A 19701-nucleotide genomic window follows, 5' to 3' on the forward strand; every position below is an offset into this window, starting at 1 on the left:
AACTTTCAGTCACATTCACTAATCATCCGATTAGTATGATAAAAATTAACAGTATAATCAAACAAACATACATAAAACGGGGCTTTAAGAAGTACTTTATGGAACCCCAAGAAAAGTATATCATACATTGCATTTTTCAAATCATTATAGAATCTACTTTCTTTTGATTAAGTAAAATGTGGTTCCTTTCATTTAAACAAATTAACTTGGACCCTACACACTATACTTGCTGATCTTGAATAATGTTTCATTATAATATTTTAAAACTAGAATAAATTACATGTAGATTGATAGTAATAAAGAAGCTGTGACAGTTTGAAAATTTTGTCTAAAACAGTTCTTTAACCTCAGCGAATGCAGAACGAAACCAATAATAATTAACTGAACCATATTTGATTTGTTTGTCTTGTTATGTATAATTTTCTCCATTTCATCTTTGCTGTATCTCTGATAGTTTCTAGAACTTCTTCAGTGCATAACATTTGAACACTTGGTGTAAAAAAAGCTTTATTAACAACATGTTCGCTAGGAAACCCTTAATCTGTACTATTTGAAATTTAAAATAAAAATAAAATTCAATTTATAATCTTTTCGCATATGATTCTGTTTGTTATGAAAAGTAATCCATTACATTACAGAGTGTTAAGAATCAGTCCTCATATTAACTTAATTATTTCTCGTGATTAATACCATATTGATATATACAGTACAGTTCAAATTATATACATGGATGAATGATGTTACAATTTAGACTGCAATGATTACATTGGATCAATTAATTTACTTTTTGTAACAATGCAGTATTTCTCACTATGTCTAATGAAACTCTTGCGGGAAAGGTATGAATAATGGGAGGGGAATAGTCTCCTCTTAAAGTGTACAGTGACGTGTACGGGTTATCGTAACGACGATAAAACCCACCCGTCAGTGAATCCCAGTGAACCGGTTCTCAGTTCAGGCGACTCAGATGTTATTCGCTATTCCATAGTCTGTCCTCTGGTGTGCTAGTCAAGTGTGTTACGTACGTGTAAATATTGTGTGCCATGTGTAGTATTGTGAATGTTCTGTAATTATGATCTCAAATTGTGTACTTTGGATCTTTATACTGGTTCTTACTGCTGTTGGTATGTCGGAAATAAGGCGTCTCTAAAGGCCTTTTCTTTTGTTATCTACATAAAACTTATTTATTTGAACTACATAATTAATTGATATGAGTTCCTTTTGTTAATAAAACAAAACTATTCTTTATTTTCTCAGAAAAGTGAAAGGTAAACCCATAAAATATAATATTTTGTTTCGCAGAGAGTGTTACTCCTGAGTTATCCGACGAAGCTTAAGCCTACTGAAAATACTGGATAAAGAAATCTTAGCTTTTATACGCACACGTAGATGTTTTATTGTGTAATTGCCTGTTTTAACTATGTTTATACGTCTCTTTCAAATAGGCAAATAAAATAATCACAGACATATAACAGAAGTGACACTCATATAGACTGTAACGCTTCAGGAACGTAGGTAACATTAACTAAAGGCAAATTTTGTGCGTGATTAACACACACACAGTCATAGCTCTCATGTATTTTTACAAATTTAAAAATGTCTTAAAACAGTAATGAAGAAAATTGAAATTGTTTAAAATTTTAGCGATGCTCGTACATCTAAATAATTACCAGGTCGTACGCTCCAAAAAAATACAAATCACATTATAATCGTATCTATCCATACAGAGTATTCATTATTATAATTTTCTAAGCAAATATGCTCAAACAATATTTTTCTAAAAAACACATCATGAAAACAATTGAATTTTAAAGGCTTTCATCTTCTATATGAAATTGCAAAACAAGAGTACAATAATCTGAAATGTATAATTTTATCCAAAAACTAAAGAGTAACAATACAAATAATCGGTTAATCGGAGTAATCTATAATCGGTTTTTAGTTTATCGATTTATCATAAATGTATAATTATAACAATTACGTCTGCTGGCTCAAAACAAAAGTGAGAAATAAAATTATTCTGTTTTAAACCATAGCGCTTTAGCAGTCTTTGGTTCATAATCCTGAAAACGGTAGAGTTTTGAATCATAATAATAATAATAGGAATAAGTGCAAACTCATTTAGGTTTGTTCTTAAATTTTAAGCATTTCAAACTAAAAAATTTACAACCTAATATCATCATATTAAAACAAAAACTTTTACTCATCATTACTAGTAGATAGTCTAACCATATATTCTTCCAGATTCGCATAAAAAATCTATGTGTGATAGGTTTGTGTGTAGTATAATTAAGAATAATCCATGTTCTCGGCACTTACTTTAGTTGCCTGTATAAAGGTGAGGTGACAAATGGCGAGGGAGACATTAATTACGTCTCCTGTACATAACAGAGGCGGAGATTAATTACCGCCATTTCTCCAGGCCTCTTGCACACTTGACACTACATCCATTAATTTGTATTAAGTGGCGAAAAGTGCGGTAACGATTTGCAAAGTTCAACTTTATTCTTGGTGACGCAGTTCAGAGAACAATTTGGGATTTCTACGTCATAGAAACTTGATTTGTTAATGTTGTTCTATGTTTCAACTTTCCTTGGACAATTGTTAATAGTAAGAATATTTCTTCACTTTTACTGTATGAGTTTTATCTTTCAATAAAGTAAATTTATGATTAATACGATGTAATCTGTGTTTATAATATATTCTTTATGTGCGCTTTGCTGTTTAAATCTCTCAACAGGATTTGTCTATGTTGACAATAGTTTAATACTTTACACGGTAACTGGTTGATTGTAACTATGGTTATGTATGAAGTGCAAGTTGATTTTTGGTACAATTAACAGGTATTAAATATAAATTAATGTCCACAACAACAGTTAATTGATATGAAATAAAATAATTGAAAGCTAAATATTTGAGCATACGTTCCCAAATAAAAAGAATATTTTTACAATAGGTATTATATGTGTGAAAATATTCCATTTATTTTAACCATTGTTTTCTGATACAATAATATATCTTCCTATCTCATTTTACGTACTTTATCTCTTTTAGGTACTAGGCTCATAAATTCTTAATCCTAAATGTTCTGCAGCATCGTGGATAATTACTAATAATATATTGTCACATGTGATAGTTGTTTTCCATAATTCACTAAGTGGTAAGACAACTCTAAGTACCTCTGTAACTACAGTCTACAAAGTCTGCGAAGTTCTCATCTTGGCAAGATATTCGGGAAGGGTACAAATTCGTTGAGGAGGAAAGCGGGTACCAAAGGCATGACAACTTGTCTTCGGGAGGTTAGATCTGTTTAAGGCTATGGTATATTTAAGCAGACGCAGGAATGCTCTCTCACAACGCTTATGATAGTCTAGGAGAGCGTGTGGGAGAGCTATCATCCACAGTTAACTAGACTTATCGCTCATATTTATGACAATACGAGATCTTAACATTAGTTGTGGTTAACGATGTGCAACTCCTGAATATCGATTTGTCAATGATTGTAATGATCGTCGACTCTTACACGCCTTATCACACTTCTGGCGTTAATCGTCAACATCGAACAACTGCGCATATGCTCAATCCAAGGATGATCAGATTAAGCCGCCAATAAAAATAATGCTAAACAACAACATTATGCTGGTTATTTTATGGAAAATATTACTTACGACTAATATATAGCTCTTCTGTAACAGTTACCTATATGTGCAATAGTTTAGAAAATTAATAAGTGTAGAGTTGTGATTGTTTTAGTGAAAATGTTCTCAGATTCTTGTCCCCACGTCACGAAAGACCCTTCGGGAGGAATCGGGTTGACAAAATATAAAATAATAGTCTTGATTTGTTTATTTTACCTCAACGTATTCTTCGTTAAAACTTTTTAGCACACCTTAGATATTGTTTTCAAGTTGAAATTTGTTTTTTTACAGAAACATTTATGTTAGAATCAGGACTGTCTACAGTACTATTAGATATTTGCATGTATTTGTTTAAATTGTAGAATAAGATCTTTATATTTATTTATTACCCTAAGTGTTTTAAGTGTGTTATTATTTTATTATATTAGTTAAACATAATATATTATTAATTTTCCTATAAGAATACGTTTTAATATTTTTTCGCGACTAGTATTAGATATTAACTGAGACATTTATGTATCACCTGATAACCGCTGAATGATGGAGATACATATTTATGGAATAATTGTGCAGTAATATAAATACCCATACTGGAACGTTATGAAAACGGTGGTATCATCATCTTAGGTGGACGGAATCCTTCACCTGATGAGTCAATACTGCTGAGTTTACATTTTCTAACTGTCGTCCTTCATATAACGCTGACATTTATTTTCATTTGTACATGTTGATAGTCTATAAATGTTATTTCTATTAAACTTAATTCGTCTAAAGGATTGGATACACTCCCCTGATATGGAGTAGCATAAAAATTACTTTATATTTTATTAAAAGGTAACAAAACATACATAATGGTCTGTATTAAAAATTGCAATTAATTTACACATTTTGGACACAAATATATAAACTAGAAACTGTTTGTAGAAATATTATATCATTTTACACAATGAACCTTTTAAAACACACAGTTTCATTTAATGCACCATCCATTATTGTTCAATAAAAGTTGTATTTAACAAAATTAAATTCTAATATTGGGTTAAACTAGTGAAAATGAAACCAATTAGTATAACTTGTATTTAGTGATTTGGTATTCATAACTAATATTCGAGATTTCACGCAGGTGACTCTCGCCAAGACTGTATCTTGCCACCACATCCCTCCCATGGTCGTCATGTACCTTACGACCTCGACTGCCCGAAGGGATCACAAACCGCGGAATGCCAAGGAGTGCCCGGGACCTCGGTACACGAGGGTTGGACTCTCTTCATCAAATGCGATATTGGATACAAGGCTCACAACAACGCTAGTGACATTCCTATAGTGTGTAGTGGAGGTGACTGGAGTCCTCCACTCTCTTATTGTGTTGGTAAGTGTTAAACTTATTTTTTCGGTGTTATTTTCTACAGAACAGTTATAAGTGTGAAAAACATAAAGTGCATCGTACAGATTATATATATAGGTGTTTTCATACATTCTAGACTTGTCTCTAAACAACCAAGCAGTTTTGTTTTAGAAGTAAGGAGAAACTTGAGGCTTGTATCTCAAAATCCTGGATCGACAGTTTTTTATGACAAAGACAGCTGATTTTATGGTGAATTTGTTTCAACAAATTCTTTACAGAATCTTCATCCGAAGTTACCAAGTTTTCCATCATTGTTTTGAATAATGATCGGGATTACACAAATGTAACAACTGAAATTGTGAAGAAGAATTTCTTTCGTGGATGACCTGGAATATTTCTACATACACAAATATATTTTCTAAAAGAACTCCCTCCGTCTTCTTGCTCTTTCAGGTCGTCGTACTCTAGCAGACTGGTTTTTATATCGACTTCAGCATGGATTACGTGTACCAGCACAAAATATAAGTTAAAGAGTTCCGGGTTGTAAATTTCATGTGCAAGATCAGTTAGCCCCATGTTATGGCATGTGAACGCTTTTAACAAATTTTGATTTCTCTATAACGACTATAGCTTATTATCTCTATACATTGGTAATTTTTACGGAGCGTGGAAAAGGCATATTAATGTCTAATGTGTGATTGATTCTCACAATCGTTAAGTTTTAAATACGCCCCCTCCCTCGTATAGGCTCTATGTGTGAAGTTTAAGAAGAGTTTTTAGGAGTCCTTGTGTTCGGCGCTTGGGTGTCACAACTCTTTAAACATTTTACTATTCGGTACTTCCACTAGTTGAAAATAGTGTAATTTTCCGGAGGAAAATCTGTGATTTATAGTGGAAAGTGACAACTTTGCTTAAAAAATGTTTATTACAGGTTCTTCTTTAGCTTCAAAAACGTAAAAAACGCATTCAACAACAAATTAAAGTTAGGACATAAACTTTATTCACAAAAACAGTTTTATTTAATCGACCATTCCTGGATGGCCTACTGAGGATCCGACTCATAGTAGTCACATGGTCACGTTCTCGGACTTTTACCTACAAAATTTAGTTTGCACATGTGCAAAAAGTTCTTCGGAGTTGTAACTCTGCAAGTAACACCTACACACTAATAGTATTAATAGTTAATTCTAAATTATAGTGTCAAATTTTCCTTCAAAAATCTTCCGAGAAGAGATATACCGGCTATAAAGTAATTACCTGTTAAAAAGATAACAAAGTAATTTGTGGAAGAATAACATAATCATGTCTGCAAAGGCTTAGCTATTTCATTATTGTTAGATCGTAACCTATTTCATGGATGGAAATGTCTTTATCGACATGACTTTGATAGGTTCATGACGTATGATGATATCTTATATCTACATCACAGGACTTTAGCAACTGTCTGATTTATCGATATATAATACGTGAAACCTAGTTTTGGTCTCTTTCTGTTTAAAATAATTTTTGAGATATACAGTAGTATAATTTTAATTGCAATTATTTACTAAATATTTATTGGAGCACTGTTATATTCCACAGACATAGAACAGCAAAGCCAGGGTAATTGTGAGTTACCCAGTCCTCCCACCTATGGCTCGTACAAGACTCTAGCAGTAGAGTGCGGCTTGAACAATACCACCCTCACTCCAGCTGTCGGCAGTCTCGTGCCCCTGGCCTGCGTTCTGGTGTACAACTGCGATTCCGGCTTCACGCTGACACAGTCTGACTATCAGTCACTCTCTATCTGCTACAACAGCGCTTGGCACCCTCCGCCTCACACTTTCTCCTGTTCAGGTTGGTTTTATCCTGTCTGTCATTGATAAGTTAATTAGTATGTGTACTGGCCAATATAAACGAGCGAAGGCACTTGATTAACATGGGGCAATCTATTTTAGGTTTGGAAATATTTCTCATGTTAAATTCATAGCTGTTTAAGGTAACTTCCCTGAATACAGAAAAAGGTGAAATGTTTGTTATCACCTCCACGAGAAATTATTTTAAGTATGAGTTTTAGGAAATCAGTTATAAGACCCCAAAACACGGCTAAAGATAAAAATGTGAAAATGTTATTATATGTACATAAGTTATAGCTTTAGGGACAGATATGTTTTGTATTTATAAAAATATTTATTTCGTTTAGAAACAAATATTTAAAAACTTGTCATTTTTTAATTACCGTACCTTTGAATAAAAATATAGTTTCTTTAAGTCATAAATGAATAAAATCATCTCACTGCCTGAAGCTATAGCACACGTACTATACAAATGTACACGTTTTTATGTTCAGACGTTTTTATTTGGGCCTAATTATAAAATTTCCTACATTTTGTAATTTAAATGCCAGAAATTCACGTGGAGTGTTCAAAAACATTTATTCTATTTATTCAGTATTTAGAGAAAGTTTGTTAAGGAGATTTAAATTTTACATAAAAAATGTTTCCAGGCCCAAAATCAATTTTGCACCACGTTAAATGCTTTATTTTACAAAAACGTCCATGTGAGTACTACTTTACTGATAAATCATTCCTCGATTTACTTCTAACTATTATTCTTCCTACTGGGGTTTTAAAGGAATTTAAATCGATCTATGGCTGTACGGTGACTTTGTACTCACCATTTCAGGATAATAAGTATGAATTGATAAAAATGTCTTAAAAGTATGATAATGGATCATCTACTTCGGATCTAAATTGCCTTCCAGAAAAGTAGAAGAATTAACTTACATATTGGTAATCTACAAAATAAAAATCGCTTGATTTGAAAAACTTTCAGATCAAGTTGCTATAACTAAGACTAATACGATTAGAAAGTTGTGTAGTTGTTTTCGCACACATTAAATTACCATGGTTTTACTATTGTATCATTCTCGGTGAATGTATCTACTATGCATCCTCTATTAACTCTACAGGTTCGAACAGCTGACGTTTAAGGTGATAAATTGATTACGTTTAAATAGCTAATAATACGAAAGCTTTAACCTCAAATTCTTAATTAACATCAAGATTGTTTTATTCTACAGTTCTTAATCTACATAGGTAAATCATACTTATTTAGAATGTCAAGTAACAAACTGTCGATCGTCCAATATTGACTTATGTACAGGGTTTTAGTCAGACCGGATATCTGGGATACTTTGGCCGGGACCCAGCTCTACAAACAGTGTACAGTGGGCCGGGCCAGGCAACAACAATATCTTATCAACATCCCAATTCGACGGCCTCGCTTGCGTGACTGGGGTACGCACCTCTCTTGTTTTTGTGACCGAAGACAAACATTTACGTCTTTGGCCGCGAGACAGCAGCGACATGACTTCCGTTATTGCCGTCAAATACAGTAGACACTACTTTAGACGTATTGTAGGCTACCTGTGAAGGCTTTACAGACGAAAGCACTCATAAGGTCGATGTAAAAACGATGTTATTTAAAAGAAAAGTTTTCTACAACATTTAGATGAATTAATAGAACACATTGAGGTTTCAATCATTTGTAAACATTTTTTAGGTTTTCCCAGCACTTATATTTTTTAGTGATGACTGAAGAAGACATCTAGTAGTGTTCTTGTTAAAAAAAAAAAGAGAACTACTGTATCTGCAAGACGAATTGTTTGAGTACATTATTTAATTCAAAATCTTGGGTTAGTTTATACATTTTAGAAAAATATCTAAGTTCCGTTTCTAAATAAGGCAGTCCCAGAGTTACAGCCAATCCCTGAGTTTCTTACTGTAGTGGCGAAAACTAAGACTACCAATATGGGTGATGCCCATGATGCCATCCAGGACTTCACAGAAAGCAAAGCATGAAAAAGATGAACTACAAGCTGCACATTTGACAATTTAATAAATTCAAGTATCGAAGTATTAACGCCTTGTGGTAATCCAGTGTAACTATAAGAAGGTAAGACTACCACACCACCTGTCACGTAACAGGCTACGCTAAGGTTGCGTGCATATATTTTATAAGATCAACTTATGTCTCTCTGGAAACTCATACGTAGGATTATGTTACATTGTACCTTTTAATGATAATTTTTGGTTTGATCAAGTTTATAAAATACATGCAGTTTGATTTTTTTTAATTCATGTGATTGGAATATGTGCACTTTTTACTATACTCTAGGACCATTTATATCGATACTTTTATACAGTAGTAGTATGTACAGATAATAAGGTTGAACTACCTACATTCAAAACTTACGGTCTATAAATCTGAAAAACTTAAAATTTGGCATATTCAAGATTGTGAACCTCCCTGATAAATTACACGTTTGTATTTGTGGTTAAGAATTTAGTTGGTGGTTAGGCGTGTGATTGTAATTACGTTCGGTTGTAATTTTGTTTATCCTACTATGTGTTCTCTAATTAATTTCTTCATTAGTCTGCAATGAAATTAATTATTTTTATTTTAGGTTTATTTTGTTTTAAATTCCGATGTTTACAGCAGAGAGTGTTTAAAAAGATATTCCTGAACTACCAACACAAACTCTCCAGATGATTTGGTAGTCCAATACAATAAATCCATAATGGTTTGAAGAAAAGAGTTGAAACTTTTCAAACACTTACATTTACACTCTATTATATTCACAAAACAAACCCTTCAGATGTATTGAAATTACAGCAGTTCCGAAGCCATTGTATTATTAGTGACTAGTAAAACGCCCAGTTAATAAAATAGTCAGTTAAACGGAAAACAAATTAGGTATGACCATTAACTTATAGAAAGTTTTTGTTAATTTTATATGAAAAAATCATTCATGTATGTAAGTGTATTCAGTGCATACTAAGTGTATGTAATTATGGATACCAGGCCTTTTGATTTTTCCGGGACCTGCCAAAGCTGTCTGGCTCTGTGTATGCATATACGTATAAAACAACCTTGTATTATATTCTTAGTAAGGAGCATTCTAAGTAGGAGCATTTTTATGTATTGCAATTGTGTTGGTTGAGTTTTTGGTGTACCAAGTTTAGCTTTGGAGTAATTTATTTTCAGTCAGCGTAAAATAAAATCAATACGTTAAAGGTTTTAAGACTTTATTTACTTCTGACGATACTGGCATTCAAAAGGTATTACCAACCTCATCACCTAAATATTTTATGACTGTTTTACGGCATCAAGCAGAACGATCTCCGCTGCAGCTCGTTCAGCATTACATGAACCACAAAGTATTTAACATGGAAATCATGTGACAGCATTGTTGATTAACAACCCCACAGCTGCTCTTGATTCGCGAGTACGATTCTTTTTTTAAGCCTAAAACAGTTACACTAATGGGCTGACTAGCTCTTTAAATCTTTTTACGCGTGATTCAAAACAATCGCCATATAAACCCACCGATTCTTAATCTGTAGAGATTTAAGATTTGCAGCAGTTTTGTTAGAGGTTAAGTGGAACAGAGGAAGTATTTATGTGCAACAACATTTTACTTTAAATATTTTGTACTCATAGTTTTAAATTAAGCTGGATTCAAAATTGTACTACTTCAAAAGTAGTAAATTACCTATATTATTAAAAGAATCTCTTGATTATTTACGGCGATTTAAGGTATCTAAAACTACTATTTTACAAACGTTTTGGAATTAATTTTAAGCCCTTACTCTACGTATGCCTTTTGTGGATTTGAAATATATTTGACTATTTCAAGAAAATTTCAATGTTAATCTTATGAGAGTATTTTATTTATTTTAAACAATTGTTTATACCATATATGTTACTCTGGCAGTTATTCTCAACCTAATTGCCAGTCTAATATCAACTATTTCTGCATGACTGTTTACACTCGTATTTAAGGAAAAATTGTGAAATGCATAAAAAACTAATTTAAAAAAAAGATCATTTTACGAGTCTGTCATTATTATTTTTCTTATTTACGTCCTAAAACTTCCCTGTACACGAGATATTTTGTGCGACCCACGCGTTGAAGACTCGCCAGACTGTCAAGAGAGCGTACTCGAGAGCAGTCCACACACAGCTGGCCGTGGGAGAAACACGGACTCCACTCCAGCCACTTTTAACGATTGATTGCCCTTGAGTATAATTCACTGCCATAGAAAACAATTTTACTGGGAATTGTAGTATTTTACATTGAAACTTATAATCTGAAGTAACTATGGGAATATGGGTTATGACGACTAATTTACCTGTCTCCCAGTCAGTGAATATGGTAGCCTCTATGATATTTTGGTACAATATCAATGCACAGTATTGTGCCATTGCATGGTTCAGGAAGGGATGAGGTTTCGTAGCAACATAACATTATTAGAGATTTAGCTTTCTAACACTGACTGTGAGGTGAAATTCCTAGTGGGATAAGATTTTGAAGGACCTTAACAGATGGTGAACAGCGTCTTTTGGTTGTACTACTGAATCTACAGATTGGTACTTCACAACCTCAGAGGAGAGCTGCTCCAATAAAATGTCGTTATTGTACGTTTTAGGGGTCTTGATCGATCGTCCGCCAAGCCAATGCGTTTCTTTAGAACGTAAATTGTGTACGTGTAGGTAAATCATTTATGTTAACGTGTTGAGGTTTTGAAGACCGCGCAAAGATTTTCCGGAATATTTACAGAGCCATCCTCTAACTCCATTAACTACTCGTCTCCTATCTCTTTAAGTAGGTGTCAGAATTCATCTGCTATTAGGACACTGTGAAGGTGTACTATCATGTCTACGTGCAAAGATAAAACTATAACATTGGGCCACAGATAGGCTTTAATTTCATAAACGCTAGTTCCTCGGGATACTACAGGTAATGTGTGTCTAAAATCACCAGAGCCAGCATCAGTCACGCCTCTATAATTGACTTTCAGCTACGTATGTCTTGGAGAGTCCTATCCAAAGCTTCGAATCCTCCCTTATAAACCAGTCTTAACTCGTTTCATAAAATCAGCTTACATTCTGAAAGAACTTGGGTCTGAAAGAAGGACTGAGTTGGATTATTTTGAAATTTTGCACATTGGAGTAACAGTAATGTTAAAGGGTGACTTAAATACCAAATTTACAGATTGTCCTACATCCAACAACGTGGCTTCTATTATAGAGGATCCGACTATGATGACCTGCTACCACATTTTCGCTTAGGCCTGCGAGCAATAAATTAAGTATATTTTAATAGAAATGTTCTTCAAAATTAATTGTAAGAATTTAATCAGTGTCCATGATAGAGTGAGACACTCCATAAAGTATTCTACATTTAGGCAACAGGAATCAAATTCTGGTAGGAGCTTTTGCTTCTATAAATCCTGTGTGTTTCATGGATTGTCGATTGTTAATTTCCACACATCTCGAAAAATACAACAGCCATAATATTTAAATTTAAAGAAGTGTTTTCAGTAATTAAGAGAGTTAATGTGTGTAACGATTTCTTACTTTACAACTGTGACCCTTAAACATAATTTGTGGAAAACTTCATCTTCCTAAACAGCATAACCTTAGTGTTTATTAGTTAACATACTTACGGGCTGAATTTTCCAAAATTCCTTCTTAGTAAACATCTAGAGCCTATAGAGAACCTTTGTACCAAGTTCCATCTTCTAAAGACTTACAGCTCTTACAGAAAATGTGATCAGTCAGTAAGTCAATGATAGTTTTACTGTTATATGCATGGATAATTTTATATTTGTTATATGCATGGATAATTTTATATTTGTTATATGCATGGATAATTTTATATGTATATAAATCAAACAATGCCAGAGTGAGAAGATACTGCTGGGCAAATTGCTATTATAATGGAAGTTGCCACTCATAAAATCAAAATGCGACACGGCAGAGCTGCGTTATCAGATACGGGTCGGACGGACTGTGACGCACAAGATTTGTTCGATCCTGATGATGGTCTTGCGGTGAACTGCGACGTGACGGTTTATCAAATCAGCAAGGGCCTATTTGACATTAATAACTCACTGAGATACTGTGTCTATTCTATGTTCTAAGTGATTTCCATGCTAAGTTATTAGCCAGATAACGAGTTGTATGATTGTTTTATTAAAAGTCCAGTATTATATCACCCATGCTCGCTTCTGATCATACATGTTCTATCGGCGTGGAGTTGAGTCATCTCAAATTGTGAAATTCTTGAAAGGTTTATATTCTACATCTTATGTGAATGAGGAGATCAGAGGTTCAAGCCAGCATGTAGGTGAGACAACAGAATCACAAATATTCGCGAGGTATTTAGTCACCTATTTCATGTATGAGGAGATCAGAGGTTCAAGCCAGCATGTAGGTGAGACAAAAGAATCACAAATATTCGCGAGGTATTTAGTCACCTATTTCATGTATGAGGAGATCAGAGGTTCAAGCCAGCATGTAGGTGAGACAACAGAATCACAAATATTCACGAGGTATTTAGTCACCTATTTCATGTATGAGGAGATCAGAGGTTCAAGCCAGCATGTAGGTGAGACAACAGAATCACAAATATTCGCGAGGTATTTAGTCACCTATTTCATGTATGAGGAGATCAGAGGTTCAAGCCAGCATGTAGGTAAAACAACAGAATCACAAATAATCGCGAGGTATTTAGTCACCTATTTCATGTATGAGGAGATCAGAGGTTCAAGCCAGCACGTAGGTGAGACAACAGAATCACAAATATTCGCGAGGTATTTAGTCACCTATTTCATGTATGAGGAGATCAGAGGTTCAAGCCAGCATGTAGGTAAGACAACAGAATCACAAATATTCGCGAGGTATTTAGTCACCTATTTCATGTATGAGGATATCAGAGGTTCAAGCCAGCATGTAGGTAAGACAACAGAATCACAAATAATCGCGAGGTATTTAGTCACCTATTTCATGTATGAGGAGATCAGAGGTTCAAGCCAGCATGTAGGTAAGACAACAGAATCACAAATATTCGCGAGGTATTTAGTCAACTATTTCATGTATGAAAAAGATTGATTAAAGGGTATGAATACGAGGTAGATTTTCTCTAGCTCCTCCTCAAACTTTTTTCCTGTCCTAGCTAATCCAATTTTCCCTGTTATTTACATTCCCAGAAACTTTCATTAATTATTTTGTTGGCAATGTAAACTAACGAGAAGAGGTGGTAAGTCTGGCTAATATGTAATTATATACGCAATACTAATTATATTTAAGGTAAATTTACAATTCTATTATTGATTACACCTACTAATAAGAGGTTTTCAGTTTTATTTTGCAAGTAGCCTACATTACTTATTTAATATGAATAGTGACGTAGTCCTTGATTTAATATTTGACTATAAATAAGAATAAACCTTACACCAATATAGGGATTGTGTGGAAGAAGATTTTTCAACTAAAGCGACCTCTGATTGTTGAAATATAGATAAGAGTTCCATACTAAACCGTTTTTGTATAGATGTAGTCTGTTTTAATCTTTAATATTTACATTATTTTTATAGCTTAATTTTAATGTTGAGTATATTTTATTGTTGTTAGAGTCTACCCAATCTAACATGTTTCATACTGTCATAAAATATATTTATAATCACTGCGTCTTTCGTTCGCAACAACTGTTCTAGTGACAACTGATTATAACATGGGATCCAATATTTTCTTATAGTCTGTTTAATAAAAAATTCCTGGTTGAAAACTTTTTTAGTATAGATGATTTGAAATAATAGTAGGATTTTGGACATTTCTGGTTTTAGCCACTGACAACTGTACGCTTGCTTCTGCCACAACCATCGAGATCGTATGTTGCCTGTATTTTTATTAATACTTTATAAATACGCGAATGGCTTTAAATTGCATTGTATTTATTGAAGGTTTTTATTTACACCTTGTCAACAACAGGTATTTATTGATGTATTGTATTGTCATATCTTATCATATGAAATGAAAAATATGATAAAGCAAAATATTTTATCTGAGATAAAAATGATCATTTTATGTTTTTAACCCTTTTGATACTCTCCCATTTCTACCTCCACCAAAACTACAGCGCTGACGATCAATTCTTTCTTAGCTTATATTTGTGGTATAGTACTTGATGTATTGTACTGTTCAGAATTTAGTTTATTTTGAAAATTGGCGCAGGTGAAGATCATTTAAAAAATATGCATTCAACTTAACGAGTCACTTCACATAGGTTTTTTTATCCACGTTGGTGATTAACTATAATCAGCACTCGGTAACATTTTAATCAAACTTTTCCAGATAATGCGCTGCCACCAACTGAACCATCTACAAGGTAAGCATTTCTTTGTATCAGTACATTTTTATTTAATATATTATGTTTGTATGCAAAACTAAATATGACACAGGACAAAGTTTGTGCGTGGTCAAGTGGCAGGAAACCCGATTGAATCAATACAAGCTTTATGGTATCTTCTAAGTATGACCTGGAAATGTTGCATAAAACACAACTCCATCTTTCATCAATGTATATCCGTTTGTTTTCTTTTAATGTATATCCGTTGTCACTTTTTAATGTACCCGAATGTTGTTACCTTGATTGAATATTACAATTTTATCTATCCTGATATTACTTACGAGTATAAGAATAAGAGAGTTTTCAAACTCAATGAGATTTTACATTTTACACTTTTCATTACTTCACGTTGTACGGTAGTATATACAATATTTTTAAAATAGCAATTGATTAATTCTGTATTTTTAATTACAAAATAAAATGGCTAAAAATTGTTCAATGCGGTCAATTTTAGAACCGATTGAGCAGTTTTCGTAACATTTCTTTCACATTTTGTCCATAATACTTTAATAATACCACATATTATAATTATTCTATTTGTTTACATTTATTATTTTTTTAAATGGGTTCTGATTTAATAGGCTAGTAATATTTCTGTTTTCTAGTAAGCCAGTGTCCCCCGGATGTGCCTTACCTCCTGGTCCAACGACCCGGAAGTACTGCCCCTTCCGGTGTAAAGACTGCAGTTCGCTCCCTAACGGAAACTGCTCCTACCTTCCTGGCGCCATTGTGAACGACGTCGCCCTCAAGGTTCAGTGCCAACAGGGCTACGGTCTCCCAGACAACCCAGAGTATATCGCCATTGTCTGCCTAGATGGTAGCTGGTTCCCACAGATACCGGACTGCCAGAGTATGTATAAGTAACGTGATTATTGTTAATTTGTAAATATTGGCTATACAGTCTGCTTATATATTATCAATTCGAACTCATTATAGATCAATGTTTTGTTACATCTCAATTATGTCGTTGTCAAAACATAAGACAATCACGACACCAAACAAAACTCGTTACCTTTATAAACCATAGAACTGCCTCGTTGACTCTTCCTTGGAAGCTTTAAGTCTTCAAATCTTGTTTAATAGTCAATAATGTTATATACAGGTCCTTATTTAAAAAATTAAACTTCGTACACTTCGCAAGTCTTATTCACGATTATTCTTATTAAAACGATAAGTTCTACGATCGGCAAGCTTTGGAAGAGAAGGATTTTCGTATTCACAACTGAAATTACACCACCACTTCGTTTTTCTGAAATTAGAAATTCATTAATTTTGATATGAAAGAAAAGATTGTAAATAGGTACTTCAAACAAAAAATACTTGCTGAAAGAGGTACTGAAAATTACATTCAATGAGGAGCTCTTATTGAATAGATACTATTGTAGCAAAAGAAAAACATAGTTCTTCAATAATTTTAAATTTATTGCTTGAGTCCTTTCAACATAAGTTATTATGCCATCTTCAGATGACCTGACGCAATAAATTTAGAATTATTTGACAATCGTGTATTTCTTCCACTGCAATAGATTATGGATAGCATATATAATATTTTTCAAATCATTTTAGAATTTTTCACCCCATTTTTTCCGATATCACTGCGTATTTTTAAAATCATGACACTCGTAAACAGACACCCTAAATGAATTCGCTATGAACAAAGCACATTCATGGTTACTTAAGGTCCAGTCCCTTCTATTATTCTGTCTTCTACTACCTACAACAATTCGGAGACAATGGTCTTCTATTCCTACTAATGGTATTAATATTCATTTTCACAGTTTTAAAAACTCAAATTAAAGCAATTATTCTTATTCAGGAATTATATATTTCCGTTCCTTATTCCATGAAATACCTTAATATCTGTTGGTTGGAGACAATTAACTTGCTAGCTGCACCTTGTGAAACTTTTTTATTTTATAAAACCTACACCAATAATATTCTTTATTTGTATCTAGAACTCTATAAACACCCAGATAATTCTTTTCTTTACGGCTAGAACTTAAACCATTTTAATTTTCTAATAGCTAGGAATAGTGACATGTGTGGTTACTGTTACAAGTTACTGCTATATAGATAAAAGTAACAGTCTTTCTAGCTCAATAACAACATTGTAAGAAAACTAACGTTAACATCTTGGATACATGGTGGATTTATGTCCATATGGTGAGATAAAATATGTCTGAAAACTAATTTAATCAGAAAACCTATAGTTAAAAGACAGATCACAATTATATTAATATATATTATATCTTATTTACATCTAACTTAGTTTTTTAGTATAAGCAATAAGCTGTATTACTTTCTATAAATATGTCTGGATTTAAAATGAACCGGTAAGATAATTGCTGCAATAAGAGATTGTTGTATAAAGAGTCTAGGAGAAAATACAACATCCCGTTCATGAGAAAATACCTGTTTTTGCAAAACAGTTACTAATTAAACAGAGCTTTGTTGTATAAACAACCAGTTGTGCGCTCAGTAGGAGCTTATTGTGTCGCTAAATGAAGTTTAAGTGGAGAGTTCGTGGAAACTCTGCTAGTAGAAAATAGCTCTCCACCTTTTAGTGAATAAACGGCAACTAGTTTTAAAACTCCAGTTTTCATTTTATTCAATCAAATACTTTTATTATATTAGGTTTAATTATTTCCAGATAATTAATTTCAGTAAAACAGAAATTTAATTTGTTTGTAAATTATCAAAAGTGATGTTCTAGTTTCCTAAGTTTACTTTAGTTACAATTTTAGTTTTTAACCTGCTTTAAAATCTTGTACTTTTGTCATTTATGACACTCACAAAAATTAAGAATTTTTACGTTAAGCGTTCACTACTTTCTGCCTTTCCTAAATGTGGTGCCTTCCCTAAAATTAAAAGTTTTAGGCCCTTAACGTTCACGACCTAGTAATATTATGTTGAAATGTTTACTAAAAGATAAAATTGTTATTATTATTAAAAACATATTCGAAGTTAATATTACTTTTACTCGCGAAGCTTTCAACTCTTTATTAAAGAATTCTTTTCCACCATCTGTTTGAGTTCCTAGATATTGGACATGCCTTCACAAACGAACAAGTGGGTTATTAAACATAAAAGAACGGTCGGGGTTAATAACACAATTTCTTTGATGTTTTAACATACTTTACCTCTTGAGTATTTGCAGGAAAATAATCTTTCTAGATATTGATGGACAAATTAAATTTTATAACAGCCAAAATATGCATAACTCTTTATAACTTGATTTCTGGTTATAGTTTTGCTTTCATTGGCCTTTGCCTCTAATTGAATAAATCCTCAAGATGTATTTTTATATTCCCTCACATTACGCAGTGCCATTTATATATAGTGTGCAGCATACGTGTGTTAAATTTCCAAGATCGATAGTTTAAAGGGGCCGAACAAAACATACATATTGAATAAAGTTTATTCGTAGCATGTAAAATTTTCCGTATTATCAGGGATTAAAAATAGTTAAATGCAAATCATTAAGTATATATAACCAAAATACAAATTATAACTATTAGGCTAAAGCGGCTAATGTAATGACTATCATGTTGTCTGGTTTACACCGGATATAGTAATGTGGTTGGCTACAGCTTAACCAATCAATGATTAACTAAATAGTGATCAATATGGCTTTGGCATTACAGGCTGCTAACTTGTTAATAATTTCACGTTACCTTACTTGTTAAATTATCTTATTTCGTAATCATTTCGTTATCATTCTCGATGTTCTTATTTATTTGTAAAATCAGTTTAAAACACTAGAGCTATACTTAAGTAAACATATGACAAGTCATAATAAGTACAGTGAACAAAAAAAACTAACGATATGCTTCATAAATATACATAAATTTCGAGTCATAAAACTAAAGCGTAATTAAGCTGCATTTTCAAATCATCGAGCTACTATATTAGACTAGTTTAGTTCTAAACTTCAAAAACCTCTGTTACCGTAAAGTAGGCCCGACTCGTCAGAGTGACTCGTAGGCGCAATATGAAGACTTAAGTTTGGCTCTTGTTTGCTATTTTTAACTAATCATCCAGTCCAGTCTAATTCGGAGTATTGAATATATGAATTAATCTTGAACCAAAACGATTAAAGTCTGTGAGTAGAATAATTTTTAAATAGAGAAGTCTAATATATTAATTTTGTAAATGTTTAGTTTTGTTGAACTAAACCCATCCTTCTAAAATACTTACATTCTTGGAAAACCAATCTTCACTTCAACTTTAATAATTTTCACTATACATGCCATGCTAATTTTACTATTGCATAATTGTATTCCTTACATAATTACAGAATAAAAATAACTATATAGAATAGGTTTTTACATACCTTTAGTCAGCAACCCAAGGATAATATGGTGCTTACTCGTTTCGCTGTTACATCATTGTCAAAGCAATAATACAATTCAGCACTGGGCGTCATCATAAATTAAAACCACAAACACGGATATATACACGAACACGGTCACGGACAGGTA

At 32.9% G+C, this 19701-nt stretch overlaps 1 protein-coding gene across 1 annotated transcript in view; it reads left to right on the top strand.

Annotated features, from left to right (window-relative positions):
* LOC124353450 overlaps positions 1 to 19701 on the top strand; it is a 95294-nt gene that overhangs the window by 33871 nt on the left and 41722 nt on the right. The window contains exons 7-10 of the mRNA XM_046803292.1: positions 4762 to 5007; positions 6565 to 6819; positions 15166 to 15199; positions 15826 to 16070. Coding sequence (XP_046659248.1) covers positions 4762 to 5007; positions 6565 to 6819; positions 15166 to 15199; positions 15826 to 16070 — 780 coding nt within the window. The remainder of the gene's footprint in view (positions 1 to 4761; positions 5008 to 6564; positions 6820 to 15165; positions 15200 to 15825; positions 16071 to 19701) is intronic.

Source organism: Homalodisca vitripennis, chromosome 1 (genome assembly GCF_021130785.1).
Source record: "Homalodisca vitripennis isolate AUS2020 chromosome 1, UT_GWSS_2.1, whole genome shotgun sequence".
NCBI classification, from domain to species: domain Eukaryota; kingdom Metazoa; phylum Arthropoda; class Insecta; order Hemiptera; family Cicadellidae; genus Homalodisca; species Homalodisca vitripennis.